General features: G+C 37.0%; 1 protein-coding gene across 1 annotated transcript; it reads right to left on the minus strand.

Annotated features, from left to right (window-relative positions):
- Window positions 1–576: 576 nt before the first annotated feature.
- On the minus strand, window positions 577–13,783 carry RETREG3 (reticulophagy regulator family member 3). The gene is made up of 9 exons (XM_007431986.4): window positions 13,356–13,783; window positions 9,013–9,119; window positions 7,292–7,322; window positions 6,301–6,427; window positions 5,694–5,778; window positions 5,308–5,445; window positions 4,903–4,985; window positions 2,122–2,254; window positions 577–1,493 (listed from the first exon to the last, which is right to left on the minus strand). Exons 1-9 carry the CDS (start codon window positions 13,640–13,642, stop codon window positions 1,042–1,044), a joined length of 1,443 nt encoding a protein of 480 aa, XP_007432048.3. The 5' UTR covers window positions 13,643–13,783; the 3' UTR covers window positions 577–1,041.
- Window positions 13,784–13,893: the final 110 nt, after the last annotated feature.

The following is a 13,893-nucleotide window of genomic DNA, read 5'->3' on the forward strand; positions in this document are numbered from 1 at the left end:
GGGTACCCCACTTTTATGTTTTAAAAACTGCACACAAAGCTTGGAGCAGTTGTCCTTGGGATTCTAGCCTTATCATCTTTCAGTGGAAATCAATTAGCTTCCTTAACAGCAGTATATTTTTCTTCAGAACAGGTGATTCATCTGGGAGCTAAACAGTTACAGATAACATGAATCAGGGGCATGTCAACAATAGAGGGACAGGTCAGAATGACAGGTTGCTTGCTAGGTATCTATAAGTAATACAGATCCCATATTCCAATTTGGAAATCAATATACTCAGATCAGAGAGACTTGATGACTTCTAGAGTGAAACAGGTTAATTCTTTCATGGAACTGTGATGGAGAGAAGGTATTCTTTCAATATAGAAATCTTCATTCAAAAGGTTATAGAGGTGTGTGTGTCTGTATTATTGCCATTACTTTGTGCAAGAACAGCCCAACAAGAGTTCAAGGGTTTAAAAAATTATGGATTTGGAATCATTACATGCAAATACTTACTAGAGGTAGAAGTAGTTTCTAATACCTCTGGGGTGTCAGGGACTTATATATATGTATATGTGTGTGTATGTGTGTGTGTATACACAGATGCAAACACATACCCAGTATATATATTTCTAGTAGTTCTGAAAATTTAAATTCTAAATCAGAAGCTGGGAAAAAAAAATCACCTGCGTTGCTCAAGAACTTGGTTTGTGTCTTAAATGCAAGACAATTTCTGATGCTTGACTTCTTTGTTTCTCAAGATCTGAAGCCTGTCACTGGGGCCCATTTAATAAAACAGAAACAGCAAGATTTTTTCATTTTGAACTAAGAGCACAACACATGGCAAACTAGGAAGGTGTAGGTCATAGCAAATCCAACAGTCAAATTGTTCTGATTCTGCCATAGCAGTCTTTTGTTCTAAAATTTATACAATTTTCCAAATTTGCCAAGCCAGATTATACACCAAAAATTGTAGGATACTATCTTATTCCTGCACTGGGCTCTTCTAACTCTGCTCCATGAGAAAAAGGAGCCAGAAAACAAACGACAGACAACTGTTTATTGACCACGGGAATTGGAAGGATCCATCTGATTCAGCTCTGATTGATCCAACAGTTCAAAATCATCCCCTTCAGCGTCTGTATCCAGCTCTGAGCTGGAGGTCCGAAGGAAGGCCTTGGCACTTTGCTGCTGTCTGTTGCTATGCATAGAACCTGACTGGGAAGTTCCTGACAAGGCCAGCTGGATCATTCCCCTGGTCACAAAGCCAGCTAAGTCATCTGTCAGGTTGTGCATTAATGGCAGCTCACTCAGGAGGAACTCTGAAGTCACTGCTTCCTGGTTATAAGACAGTTGGCTCTCTTCCTGGGCCTGGTTACGGGAGGCAAGGCTTGGAATGCCAATGCTGGTGTCATCCTCATCATCTATGCCTGTCATCTCAGGGTTGATAGAAGGGAAATCTGGAAGATCTCGAGCAAAAGATTCCTCTGGATCACTGTGGCCATCAAAGTCTAAAGAGAAATTTGACAGGCAGTTAAAATTCATATCTCTGAGAGTGTCTGAACAAATTTTCATGTCTTTTAAGCTGTATCGTCTTTTCCAGGCAACTGTGTTTTGGGCTACAAATACTGGTATTATGAAAATGAGTTTTATGAAACCTAACTTATAATAGAAGTAAGTTCCCTACATGAGGAACAGAAAAATCAAACACAGCTGAACTACAGCATACAGTCAATATCAGAGGGACCAAATACTCATCTATCTGAGCTCTGGCAACCTTAGCTGACAAATGGATCTTAAACCCATCCTGATGCAGATACCTTTCCCAGTCTTATCCCAGAAAGCTCTCAACAGGAGATACTGAGCTCTGAAAGGTTCAATAAGTAAAAAGGTCATATAATTCAGCTGACCTCAGCATTCATCTTCGCACACCAGAGCTACTTCTCAACATACAATGTAAATGCAAACATTTTAGAGCAAATCTATCTCACTTTCATACTGGACAGTAGCCAGCTAATTTTTTTTTTTTTTGCACTTTTATCCCAATGGACCTCCAAAACGACAAACCAATAAAATGATGATTTAAGTGATATTTAGTGTCAAATGCATTTTGTCTTCTTTCTCAACTATTCTACTTACCTTCAGAACCTTCTGTCAATGGTGTTTGGCCCCGTGATAAATTGAAAGTCCCATTTTCAGTATAAGATACTTCTGCATCAGAGTGCTCAGAGTCAGAGATAGTCAGCTGCTTGGCAACCACTGCATCATCCAACTTGGAAAAGAAAAGGTGTTAATACTCTTGGCAAAGTATGCAAATGCACATCTGGTCTGTCATTCTGAAATGTTGTAATAGTAAGCCGGGCGCCAAGCGCCTGGATCACAATCACATGACTGCGAGGATGCTGCAATGGCCATAAGTATGAGCACCAGTCATAAGTATCACTTGTTCAGTGCCATTGTAAGTTCAAACGGTTGCTGAATGAGTGGTTGTTAAACGAGAACCATCTGTATAAAAAGAAATCCCAATGCACACATTCAAAATCTGCCAGAATCAAAGTGGTCAGCAGCTACCGTAATTCTCTTTGGTTACATGAAGTTAGAAAACTGCTTATAACTGGAATCCAGTTAATTTGATTCACTTAAAATTAATAATGGACCAAATATTTCTGATTTACTTAAAACTGAATGGGCTAGATATGGTTCCTCTTTGCAAACAGGGAAGATTCTCAATTGCTTTGAAGAGCAGTAATAATTTCAGTTACATTTCTAGAGTGAGAGTTGGTTATGCTTAATGATTTGTAGAGGTGGCAGAAACATTTTGTTTTCCAGAAATATTTGTCTTTGTCCCAAAGAACACAGCTTTGCTTGTGGCGCTATAAATAGTTGTTAAATGAAGAGGAACCCTAAGCAACCATGCATAGCTGAGCAATGTAAACCCAGCCAAGCTGACCTTCAGCTATTTACCTTAATCATCCTCCATCCTAGGAGCTTTCTTCGTTTCACGTTTACCCCAATAAATGGGCAATGTTGGGTGTGTTGCGGTACATGCATATGTCACCACTGCTTTGCAAGCTGTACTGGCTGAAAGCTTACAGGTGCAATTCAAGATGCTGGTTATCACCTATAAAGCCCTTCATGATATAGGGCCTGGCTTCTTGAGGGACCTCCAGTCTCTGTATGTTTCTGCCCATCTGGTGAGGTCAGCTAGACAGGGCATGCTCCAGATTCTATTGATTAAGCAATATTATCTTGTGAAACCAAAGAAGTGTGCTGTCAGTCCTACCAGGTAGACCAAACCACAAATCAACTCCACAGGAAGGCTAAAGCTACTTTTATTAACATTAGCTATAGTAATAGAATCTTGCAAATCTGATTGTACTGTACAGTACGTTCTCCTCTTCTTATACTCATGTGAATTAGGGAGGTATCTGCCTGAACTACTTCCACACACTTTCTACTTGTTTTAGATATGTTTTTCTTCTTGTCACTTTGGCAATGGATCTCACCTATCTCCATCAAAGTTATCTTTCTTACTCTCTACACAAGCCTTCTTGGTGATAGCTCCTGCCCTCTTGAATGATATCTCCCTGGAGATTCATATAGATCCCACCTTTTTTCAAACTGTTAAAAACCTGGTTGTTCTCCCAGGCCTTGGGTTAGGATGGTGATGGAGGCCCTGCCCCTTTTTTTGTATTCTTTTGGTCTGTCTGTGTTATGAGGTCAGTCTTCCAATAGGTTTCTTTGATATATGTTGTTTTCTTTTTAATTATTTTTCATTGTAAACCACCCAGAGTCATTGTGAAGATGGGTGGCCTCAAAATTGAAATATCAAATTAAATTAAACTGGAATAGAATCTATATCATCAACTGCATGAAGTATTATATTTAGTTAGCAGGTATACCATGGTCTTTTCTCTATGCATATTTGCTACCCAAAATATTATCTCAAATAATATTTCAATTTAAAATGCACCAAAATAGTAAAGAACCCATCATAAAATGATTTCTAAGTTATTTTTTTCAGTGTTACAGCTAAACTGTCTCTTTGGCATAATTAAATATTACTGCAAAAAAGTACACTAGTGTTTTGCTATACTCTGAAGTATTAATCTACAAGAGTAAATCTTGGTTTTGTTTGTACTAATTCCAACACTGGTCAAGTTATCAAAAATAACATACTTAACAAATAGTACAGGTGGCTAAAATACAACAATGGTTCCATTATATTGATTTTTATGTGCATTTTCAAATAAAAATTCTATTTTTAGACTTTTACAGAACTTTAAATAATTCTATTTCTCTCCAATAGTTCACTTGAAGAATATAGAGTATCAAAAATAATTATATTGTTTAAAAATACATTACTCACAATGAGATTTAAATATAATGTACTAACAGTTGGGTTTATATACATTAATCATCGATACAAATATGGTCAAGAAGTGTTTAGTTGCTTTTATTATATTAAGGGAATCATACCACAGAATCCAGTTATGTGCAAGTTTTAAAAAATCTTGAAAGCAAGCAACAACTATAGTGGCCATTGCACACTTTGATTTTTGTTGATTTGGGGTATGTTTATTGAACCACTTCAGTAAGTATAAAAGGTCATACATGTTTAGTCTGATTTCTTTGTATTCTGTTGAAATGTGGCCTTCCAGATATAAGAACAGAAGTGTTGGCAATGGTGAAAATCTAACTACTCTAAGGAGGAAGAGTCTGCCTCTGAGACATAATTTTTACAAAGTAAATCCAATAGCATCATTGAAAAAAATCACCTGTGTAATAAAGAATAACTTACAGATACGTCATTCTTCAAATCATGAAAACACAAGCTAAAATTCATACCTCTCCCCATTGTACTTTCCCCCCAAATTCCAACAGTATGCTAATCTTTACCAAAGTTTGTGCTACATTTACCTTAGGACAAAAAGCAGCAAGCTCTTCTTCACTGTCACTCTCATCAGCACCAGCAGGATGCTCCCTCCGCATATGGTGACGTGCTACGATGAAATTAAAGTCCAGAATAGCCATTATAAGAAATCTATCTACACAGAACTAAGCAGAAGAAAGAAGGACCAAGACAAGATTATTTACAGTTAAGATTCTAGAATTTGAACATCTGCAAGAAATGGTCATTTGCCCAATAAATGTGTTTAGGATAGGAAAAGATTTGTGAATATTCCATAAGTATATTTAATAATTTCATCCAAGCCACAAAGATGCCAAGTCTTTCATGTCACCAAAAAGAAGGTACAGTGGACAAAATGTAAAAAAAGTGAGTCTTGCACTCAAAGAATTGGTACAAGTTAGTATCAGACTCACACTGTCTCTCCTTATGTTTGGACATCATATAGCCACGAACACTGAAGTCCAACCGTTGCAGAGCTGGCTGTAGTCTGGTGTACAGACGTTGACCCAGGTGGTGGTATACAGCAAGTGGCCACAATAAGAGAGAAAGCACTGGAGAAAGAGAGTGATTAGAAGACTACTATTCCATAAATACCTCCAAGAAGCATTCTGAAACAGTTGGTTAAAACCTGATGTTGCTATAATGAGCATTTTACAATGCACCACAGGAAATTCAAACTGGGTTTGGTTAACTCACCTTTTGGCCCTACCATTTAAATGTTTATAAATAGTTTCCCTTTTACAAGAAGAGTGTTCTAATGTCCAATGTTCTAGTGTCCAATCCTCCCCTTGATACTCACTTGTAAGATAGGCAAGACAGACGCCCGGAATGTACTGTCCTAACACAGCCAAAAATGTAAGGACACCACAGGCTAGAAGGCAGAACTACAAAAACAAAACAAAACCCCGAAATCAGTTTCTGTTAGGCAAACTGGTTATGATTCAAGACAATTGTAGGTGGTATTTTGACTGCTGTCAACAAGTTGCTTTCTTGAGAAGTGAGATCAAACTGAAATTATGCATGGAGTCTTGTGTAACTGGGGTAGGAGCATGGCAGGAGTTGTACCAATTTCAGTTGCCTTTAAGTTATGGGCAGTGGTGGCAGAACCAGGGCAATTCTAGAATGTTGGTTGAAAGTTCCATCAAGTGGAAAGGGTCTTATACCCCATTATTTTTTCAATTTCCCTTTTGTTATAAAAGTTCTGTACTTGCTTCTCAATCCCTCAATGCTTACTTCTGCAAGGAAATTCACCTGTATATAAATTATATAAACACAGAAGCAGATATATTATGCACTCTCCTCTTGTACAGAAAACATCTGCGTTTCTCAGGTTTTTGCTTTGGTGCAGCTTTCTCCCCACCCATAAAATTATCAGATGGTTGCTACCACTTGGGATTGTTTTTCACCTTGCCAGGATTTTGCTTTTTGAAACTCAGCAGGCTCCTCATGAAGCTGTCTCCTGTGATCCATCCTTCTGCCAAATAGTGGCATAGTTCAGGCACACTCAGAAGTCGAGGATGGACATAGCCCCAACTGGAGGAATAAGTAAATTATGTTTTACCTCATTAATCAAATATCAATACATTGATCACTTTTTCAAATAGCTGCATTCTCATTTGTTCCCATTTTACTTTCAGAGGTCATTAATTTGTCATGTACATTTTACAGATGAAAGCTGAAGTGCTATTTGTCCTGGTCAAATCCATAGCAAAAATGGAACTCAAAACCAGGCTCTTTACTATAGTATATTAACTGCTAGTTATTATGGATGAAATGCCATCTCCCTTTTCATTAAAATGCATAGATGCTCAAACTGAGAAAATCTTCTTTGTGTTAGAATCTGTTACAGCACTAATAGATTTTAACAAACAGCACTTTTGCAAACAAATCCACAGAAGTTAATTAGATTTCTCTTAATTCATTTAAATTGGACATGAGCCAAATAATTCATCTTTTGGTTCTAGTTCAGACAAAGTACCCTTATGCATTTGAAGGAGGTAATTCATTTCCATTAAACCATCTTGACTATGTACTCAGAGCAATTAAAAAGCAGCAAAAAAGCAGACTTTTTTCAGACCTTCAATACTTCATTTTGGAAGCTTTACTTGCATGCTCATACAGATTTATAAGATTTTATATTTACTGTATATGGCTTACAATCCAATCCAACTGATATTTTACTTTGGGACTTGGAGTAGTTTTTCTGTGCAAGCACAGGACTGCAGTCTTAATACAAATGAGAAGAGGCAATGAATGATGATTTTTAGAAATAAGATGTCTATCCTTAAACCAGTCTTTGAATGGCTTTTGCTGCTAATTAATTACAGAAACTATTACAGCTACGCAAATCATAAAGACAACAAGAAATATGCAATTAAGTGACTTAATTTTTCATACCTTTCATTGTCTAGTTCATCAGGTCTTATTGCTAAAATATTAAAAATACAATCAGGATTAGTTGTGAAGATAATGCCTGGAAATATACTAAGCTGAATAATTAAAACATGCAGTTGACATGGCATTTTACTACTGACAGCCATGAATAGAAAACAGAATGGACATTGTGCTTTGTAAAATGTTTTAGAAACTCAGTTACAATCTGATATTCCTTCCTTCCTTCATATAGGTTCCAGTAATTTGGAAAAATAATGCAAATTCTTTTACTGTCATTATATTGGACTGATATAGAAAAGACAATACCGCCTTACAGAAATGCAGCCAATTAGCATGAGAAAAATGAGCCCTTTCTTCCTAGAGGTTTCAGTAAAGTTCCATGCCCACCTGCTATCTTTCAGTCAACATAGTACCATGCTGACTGAGTATTCTGGTCTTTATCAGTTGACAATACTGGGAAGAAACAAAGGCCTTTTATAGTTGGGGGGAAAATCTCTCTCTCTCTCTCTCTCTCTCTCTCTGTCTCCTTTGAAGCATATCCTAGGCCTACAATAAATGTAAACAACTGTTGTAGGAAGAAGCTATCTAATCATCTGTTAGATTTCTATCCTTCTAAGGAACCTAGAGAAGCTGTTTATCCTTAGAAAAACCTTGTGGGAGATTAGGTTGAAAGTGTATGGCTGGGTTTATACAACACACTGACTAAATCATAATGCAATGTTTTGGCTTTGACTTAGCATATTCTGTGAACCTGGCTACTGTGGTTTGTAGCCAATGGCTTATGAACATTCAACTAAGTATGGTTTATTGAATAAATGGTTAAAAAACCATGAGTTAGTATGATGCAAGAACCCAGGCAGGGACCTCAACAAATTCTCTTATTGGGTTCCCTGGAGGGCAAGAATTCCGATCTTGATTTCCTAAATCCAGATTAATCTATATCTTTTTCTCCAACTGGTGCCCTTCAGATGTATTATAATATATATATATCTAGCATGCTCTATCAGGGGTGTATAACTTTTTCTGGGCTGAAGGTTGCACATGGCCTTTGAATGGCATGTTAGGGTTGCCATTTGACTTGATTAACAATGTTTATTTTAATTAAATCTAAATCTGATAACTCTCCACTCGTGATTACAACATTCTTTTTCTTTTTGTCACACTAAAATTACAACCGTATAACAAGTTTTGGATCCAGGTTTTTGGGGGAAGTGTATGCATAAAAGCCTCTTCTATATCATGTCACTTGGATATTTTTTTAAATTTACAGTTCCATAATGCAAGAGAAAAACCCATTTGATCCCTGGCTGGCCTACACTATGTATTTTCTTCAACTTTGAACTCCATATGGCAAACTATCTTCTATGTACTCAGACATTTAAAAATCAATGCTACTATTTCTTGCATCCAACATTAGTATATTTTTTGGATACTATAACCATTTTCTACTAACAGTTGGTTTACTGCAGCTGTAAACATTATACTATTATTTTTCTCATTTGACTTTGTTGTGTACAGACTAGACTACAATCACTTAAGTAATTCTCTCTTGAACACCTAACAGAGACATACAAATATAATTTCTGGAATCAGAGAACCTTGAGGAATTCTAAAGTTCTCATTTACCTTCAATCACAAATGTAGTACCTTTGGTTGACCCCAGTAATCATAGCAGATGAAAAACTATAAATGAGATGTAGCTATCAAAAGGAAAATGTACATACCTTTTATTTCAGGCCAGATTCTATTCTTCCACTGATCTAAACATATTATTAGTATTAGGGTGAATGCAACTAAGAATATCAGATGAAGAGACGTCAGGGCAAAAAACCTAAAGGAAAATACATCCAATTAGTGCAACATTTTTTTTTTTGCAACTGTCATATGAAAAGCAGAAGACAACTTACTTGGGCCGCAAACAGAAATCAGGATAAACAATGCTGCATTATCACTCCAGATTGCCAGAGTGCAAAGGATATTGAATAGAAATTACCCAAAGAGCTTTTAAAATTTCCCCTGCCCTTTCCATAATTTTCACTAAATCAAAACTCCAAACAAAGGTTTAATCCAGTTTAAGAGCTTTGAATGTTATGACATGAAACTCCATTCCTTGCTAAAATATCTCCTTTAGAATAAATTAGTTAAGAGTACACATTTGCTAAATTGGGAGGAGGTTGGTTTGCATTATTTTTGTTCAGTATCTTTTTTGACTTCCTTAAGATATTTTTCATCCTGTGTTTTGGCTTATCAGAGACCCTGGTAATGATTTCAGATGAACCTGAAAGCACATTCACTTTTTAATGATTTTTATATGGTCTATAATGATTTTTTTTCTTTTGATCAACATGGATACATTCACTTTTGGCTTAAATAGATAAGCAGTATCTCCCATTGTCCAAGGGGCCACTAATAAAGCCACACTTCCTAAACCAAATTGAAATATAGTTCAATAGGCATTCATTTCTGAATTCTGTGGAAAAAAAAATAAAACTACTTGCAAAATGTGTATATGAAGGGAAAAATCGCAACAAACATTAGCATAAATAACAAATAATTAGGAAAACTAGTTGTAAAATATATAAACAGGGTGCACCAAAAATCAGGCCCCATAGACAATTTATTATATAAATTACATTAAAATTTTGAATTGGTTGCCATTTTCATCTAAAAATTTCCTTACTTATTTGATGCATGAATCCTAAATACAGTTAATAAATACAATTAATAAAACATATTGTGATTGGCCTATGGGGCCTGACTTTTGGTATGTGCTCTATATTAGGCAGAATTGCATACAAAATAAATTATGAAAATAAGCATGAAAATACGTATCAATATTATTGTGGCTTGAAACAAAATACTAATGTAAATATAACACAAGAATTTGACAGGAAAAAATGAGACACTAAGAAAAATGAGAAGTGACAAGATTTGCCTATATCTACACAATCAGGTCTTCCATGCTCTTTACATTTATTTACTGTTCTTTTCTATATTCACTGGAACACAGATAATTAAAACACAATATTTTGTTTAATTTTTGGTTTCTCCTACCCTTTACAGAAATTGTAAGTACAATTAGGAAAAGTGAAAGATGAGATTTCATTGTGCAAGCAGTAGATCCCAGGAGACAATTTATTTTGAGGAATATACTTTCATATTACACTTCCTAGACGATCACTTTGGATTTTCATTCTGCTAGTTAATTAGAAAACCTGTATTTGTAGAGGTTTGTAGCTTATTTATAACCATGACATCTAACTCAAACCTCTTTCTCATTTGATCTCAGGAACCTGGACTGCAACACCAATTTACACACAGCCATTTGCACGGCAGCATTTAAGAAGCAAAGGTCAAGGAGAGTACTTAGTACTTCAGTGTCAACAGCTTGTAGTAAAGGTAGAGAAACAGAGTTTCTGTATGTTTATAAAAACAGATTCTAGCCTGCTCTTGATCATATTTGATCAATATACTTTACTACCATATTCAAAGAGTCATAGAGTAGGAAGGGGGCATTTATACCTCTGAGTGCAACCCCCTGCTCAGTACAGGAATATAATTGATGAGGAACCATCAATAACTAATCTTTGAGTATGATTTTTCAGTGAACTATGTATCCATTTAATTATCATTCTATCTAGCCACACTTAATTAGCTTGGTAATTGGGATGTCATGGGGTAATTTGTCAACTGCTTTGCTAAAGCCAAAATATATATTATGCCTACAATTCAAGGAATTTATCTAATTAAAAACATAGGTAAGATTAGTCTGGCAAGATTTAACAAATCCATGTTGATTTATGGTAATTACTGAAAAGGTTTCAAAATGTTTTCAGATAACTGTCTTTATGATCTGTTTTAAAATCAGTTTACCTCAAAAAAAAAAAAACACCAAAAAACTGACAGGTCTGTAATTTGCTGGACTTTACTATTTATAATATAAGTGTTAAAACTCATTATAAAGTAATGGTTATCCAGACTTTTATTAGTGGTTTCCATACTGTTTAAGTCAGTGGTTGCATTCTATTCTTTTATAGCCAAAAACTTTGCAGTGGATAAACCATGTCTTTCTTTCTTTCTTTCTTTCTTTCTTTCTTTCTTTCTTTCTTTCTTTCTTTCTTTCTTTCTTTCTTTCTTTCTTTCTTATCCTTCACTTTTTCTTTTACCCTTTTGCAATTTATTTCTTTTTTATTTCTTCTATGTTTCGGTAATTTTTTAAAGAAGATCTTTGTAAAATCTTTTTTTAATAACTATTTTTTAAAATGTAAATTAAGAGTACTTAGAGTTATCAATTGTTTTATATTATATTTCATTATGAAAGAACATTGTATAATCAATGTACAATGTTGCATTAAGGATGATTACATAATAAAAACAAGAAATTAACAGAAGCTCATTGTTGGAATCAGTATTACTGACAATGGATTTTAAAGCATTAATTATTTTAAAGCCAAATCTAAACTGAGCATTACTATTAAATCCATGAGAGGCAGTATCATTCAACAGTGGCCATCAAATAACACATCAGCACATGTTTTATGAAAAAAAAATTAAAACATGCTTGTTCCTCAGTTAATAGGAACTAAATCTTCAATTACTAGCCAAATATAATTAGTATTGTTGTGATTACTACTAAAGCCATTAACTGCATTCATCTTACAATTATTTAACAACAACAACAAAAAATTCACACAAAGAAGACCTCAGATTCCTATCTGTAACAATGGCAATTTGTCTTCTATCCTATTTGCAGAATGAACACACTCTGGGCTGTTTTCTTTCTCAATAAATACAGAAGATAACACAATGTCACAAATAAAATACAATCCAATTACACATTTTTAGAAAAGCAATCTTTCTGCTGCACAGTGACAAGATTGAACATCAAAAACTTCCTAAAGCCCTCAGCCTCAACCATATGATAAATATTCCCCTATTTGGAGCAAGAGCTTTCCTGACCTCATCCTCTATTCCATTTATATCAGCTGATATTTTTGTTTCACAACTCAATTGTTCAGGAGGTAAAAGGGGCAGCTCATTTGAGGGCAGCAGGTGGGTTGAAGAAGAACATATGACTTTCTAGGAAGTGGGAAAGAAGCCAGCAAGCTGACTCCTCTAGAATAATTCATCTGGAAGCACAGACAGTGACAGCATGGAATCAGATCTGCCTGGGCAAGTACATGGGTTTGTCATGGGTGGTGATGAGAATCAGCCTAAGAAACTGAAGGGGAATCTATAAAAGTACCTGAACTTCAAAGGATACTGCTAAAAAGAATTGAAAACCCCTGCATTGCCCTAGGTTACTGACCTTGGTGCACTGGGAACCTTATGACAAGCTCTTCCTAAAACAGCATCCTAACAGCTCCATTAAGTCCATATAGAATTCATAATTTAAGTTTAGCCAACACTCCCTTCATCCTGTACACATTTTCAGCAAACAACAAAACTTGACAAACTCAATATGGTCCTACTTGCCTAGCAGGCCATCTAACTAGGCAATGGCTTTTACAGGCTTCTCTTGGTAACAGTGCACTAAAACAGTGACCATTACACAAATGCTTTTATTCACTTGTGATAAGGATTCCCCGCACCCCCACCATCTCCAAATAATAGGCATAAACAAGATAGCGAGAGCTTTTTACACAATCAGGACAAGTTTTTCTGTGGTGGTGATTTTCCCCTTCCCTTTCAATCATATACAACAATGGCAATCAGAGGATTAATCTTTTGCACTCCTAATTGTGTGGGGATCTTGAATCAGAGCTGTTGCGAACAAAAGAACCCATGTGCACGAAATCCAACGTCCTCTCTACAACATCAACATTGCTTGGCCTGCTTTTCTAGAACGGATAAGAATCGCCATTATCTTTTTTCCACATTTCCCATCTCTTCCGTTGGTACTAAGCTTAGCGCAAGATAGATAAATAGACGATAGACCGATATTCCACTCCGGCAAACCCTTATCCAGAGATCTTCACCCTCAGCCCCCAAGCTGTTGTTCCCCTTCCTCCACGTCTAGAGACCCCTGCATCTTCATCCCCGAACCCTTCTTTGTAAGGCTGCGCACCCGAAAACTGCATGCGCGCCAACCCAGCCAAGAGCGCCCCTTGCCGGCCTCTCCCAGGTGAGCGTGGCCTGCAGAGCTGTCAGCGCCGGTTCGTAAGGCCCGAGGTGGCTCCTCAGGAAGGCGCTCAAGGCGCGCACTCGCCGCTCCCGCTCCGAGGACGGGGCCTGAGCATCACTACGGAGGCCACTGCCGCCGCCGCCGCCGCCGCCGCCGTGGTTAGCGCCGCTACTACTGCCGGCGGCCCATCCTGCTACTTCCGCCGCTGCCATTCTTCCTTCGCCCAGCATCACCGGGAGACCGGTGGAGTAAAGGGTAGGATCACCATTCTTCGTCACCAACGGCCGCTGCCGCCACCTCAGTAGCTTGAACGCGGCCGCTACCCTACCACTTCACGCACAGTCCCATGGCCGCCCCCGTGCCGACTGAAACCACAGGAAGTGACAGTGTTGGAGGCGCCATCTTGTTGTACGGAAAAATTAAATGCGCACGTACCCGCCCCCATGCTTTTGTTTTAATTACTTCAGCGCATGCGCGCTGC

Source organism: Python bivittatus, unplaced genomic scaffold (genome assembly GCF_059951505.1).
Source record: "Python bivittatus isolate LINGU-HERP-01145 unplaced genomic scaffold, Pbiv_v1 ctg000410_np1212, whole genome shotgun sequence".
NCBI classification, from domain to species: Eukaryota; Metazoa; Chordata; class Lepidosauria; order Squamata; family Pythonidae; genus Python; species Python bivittatus.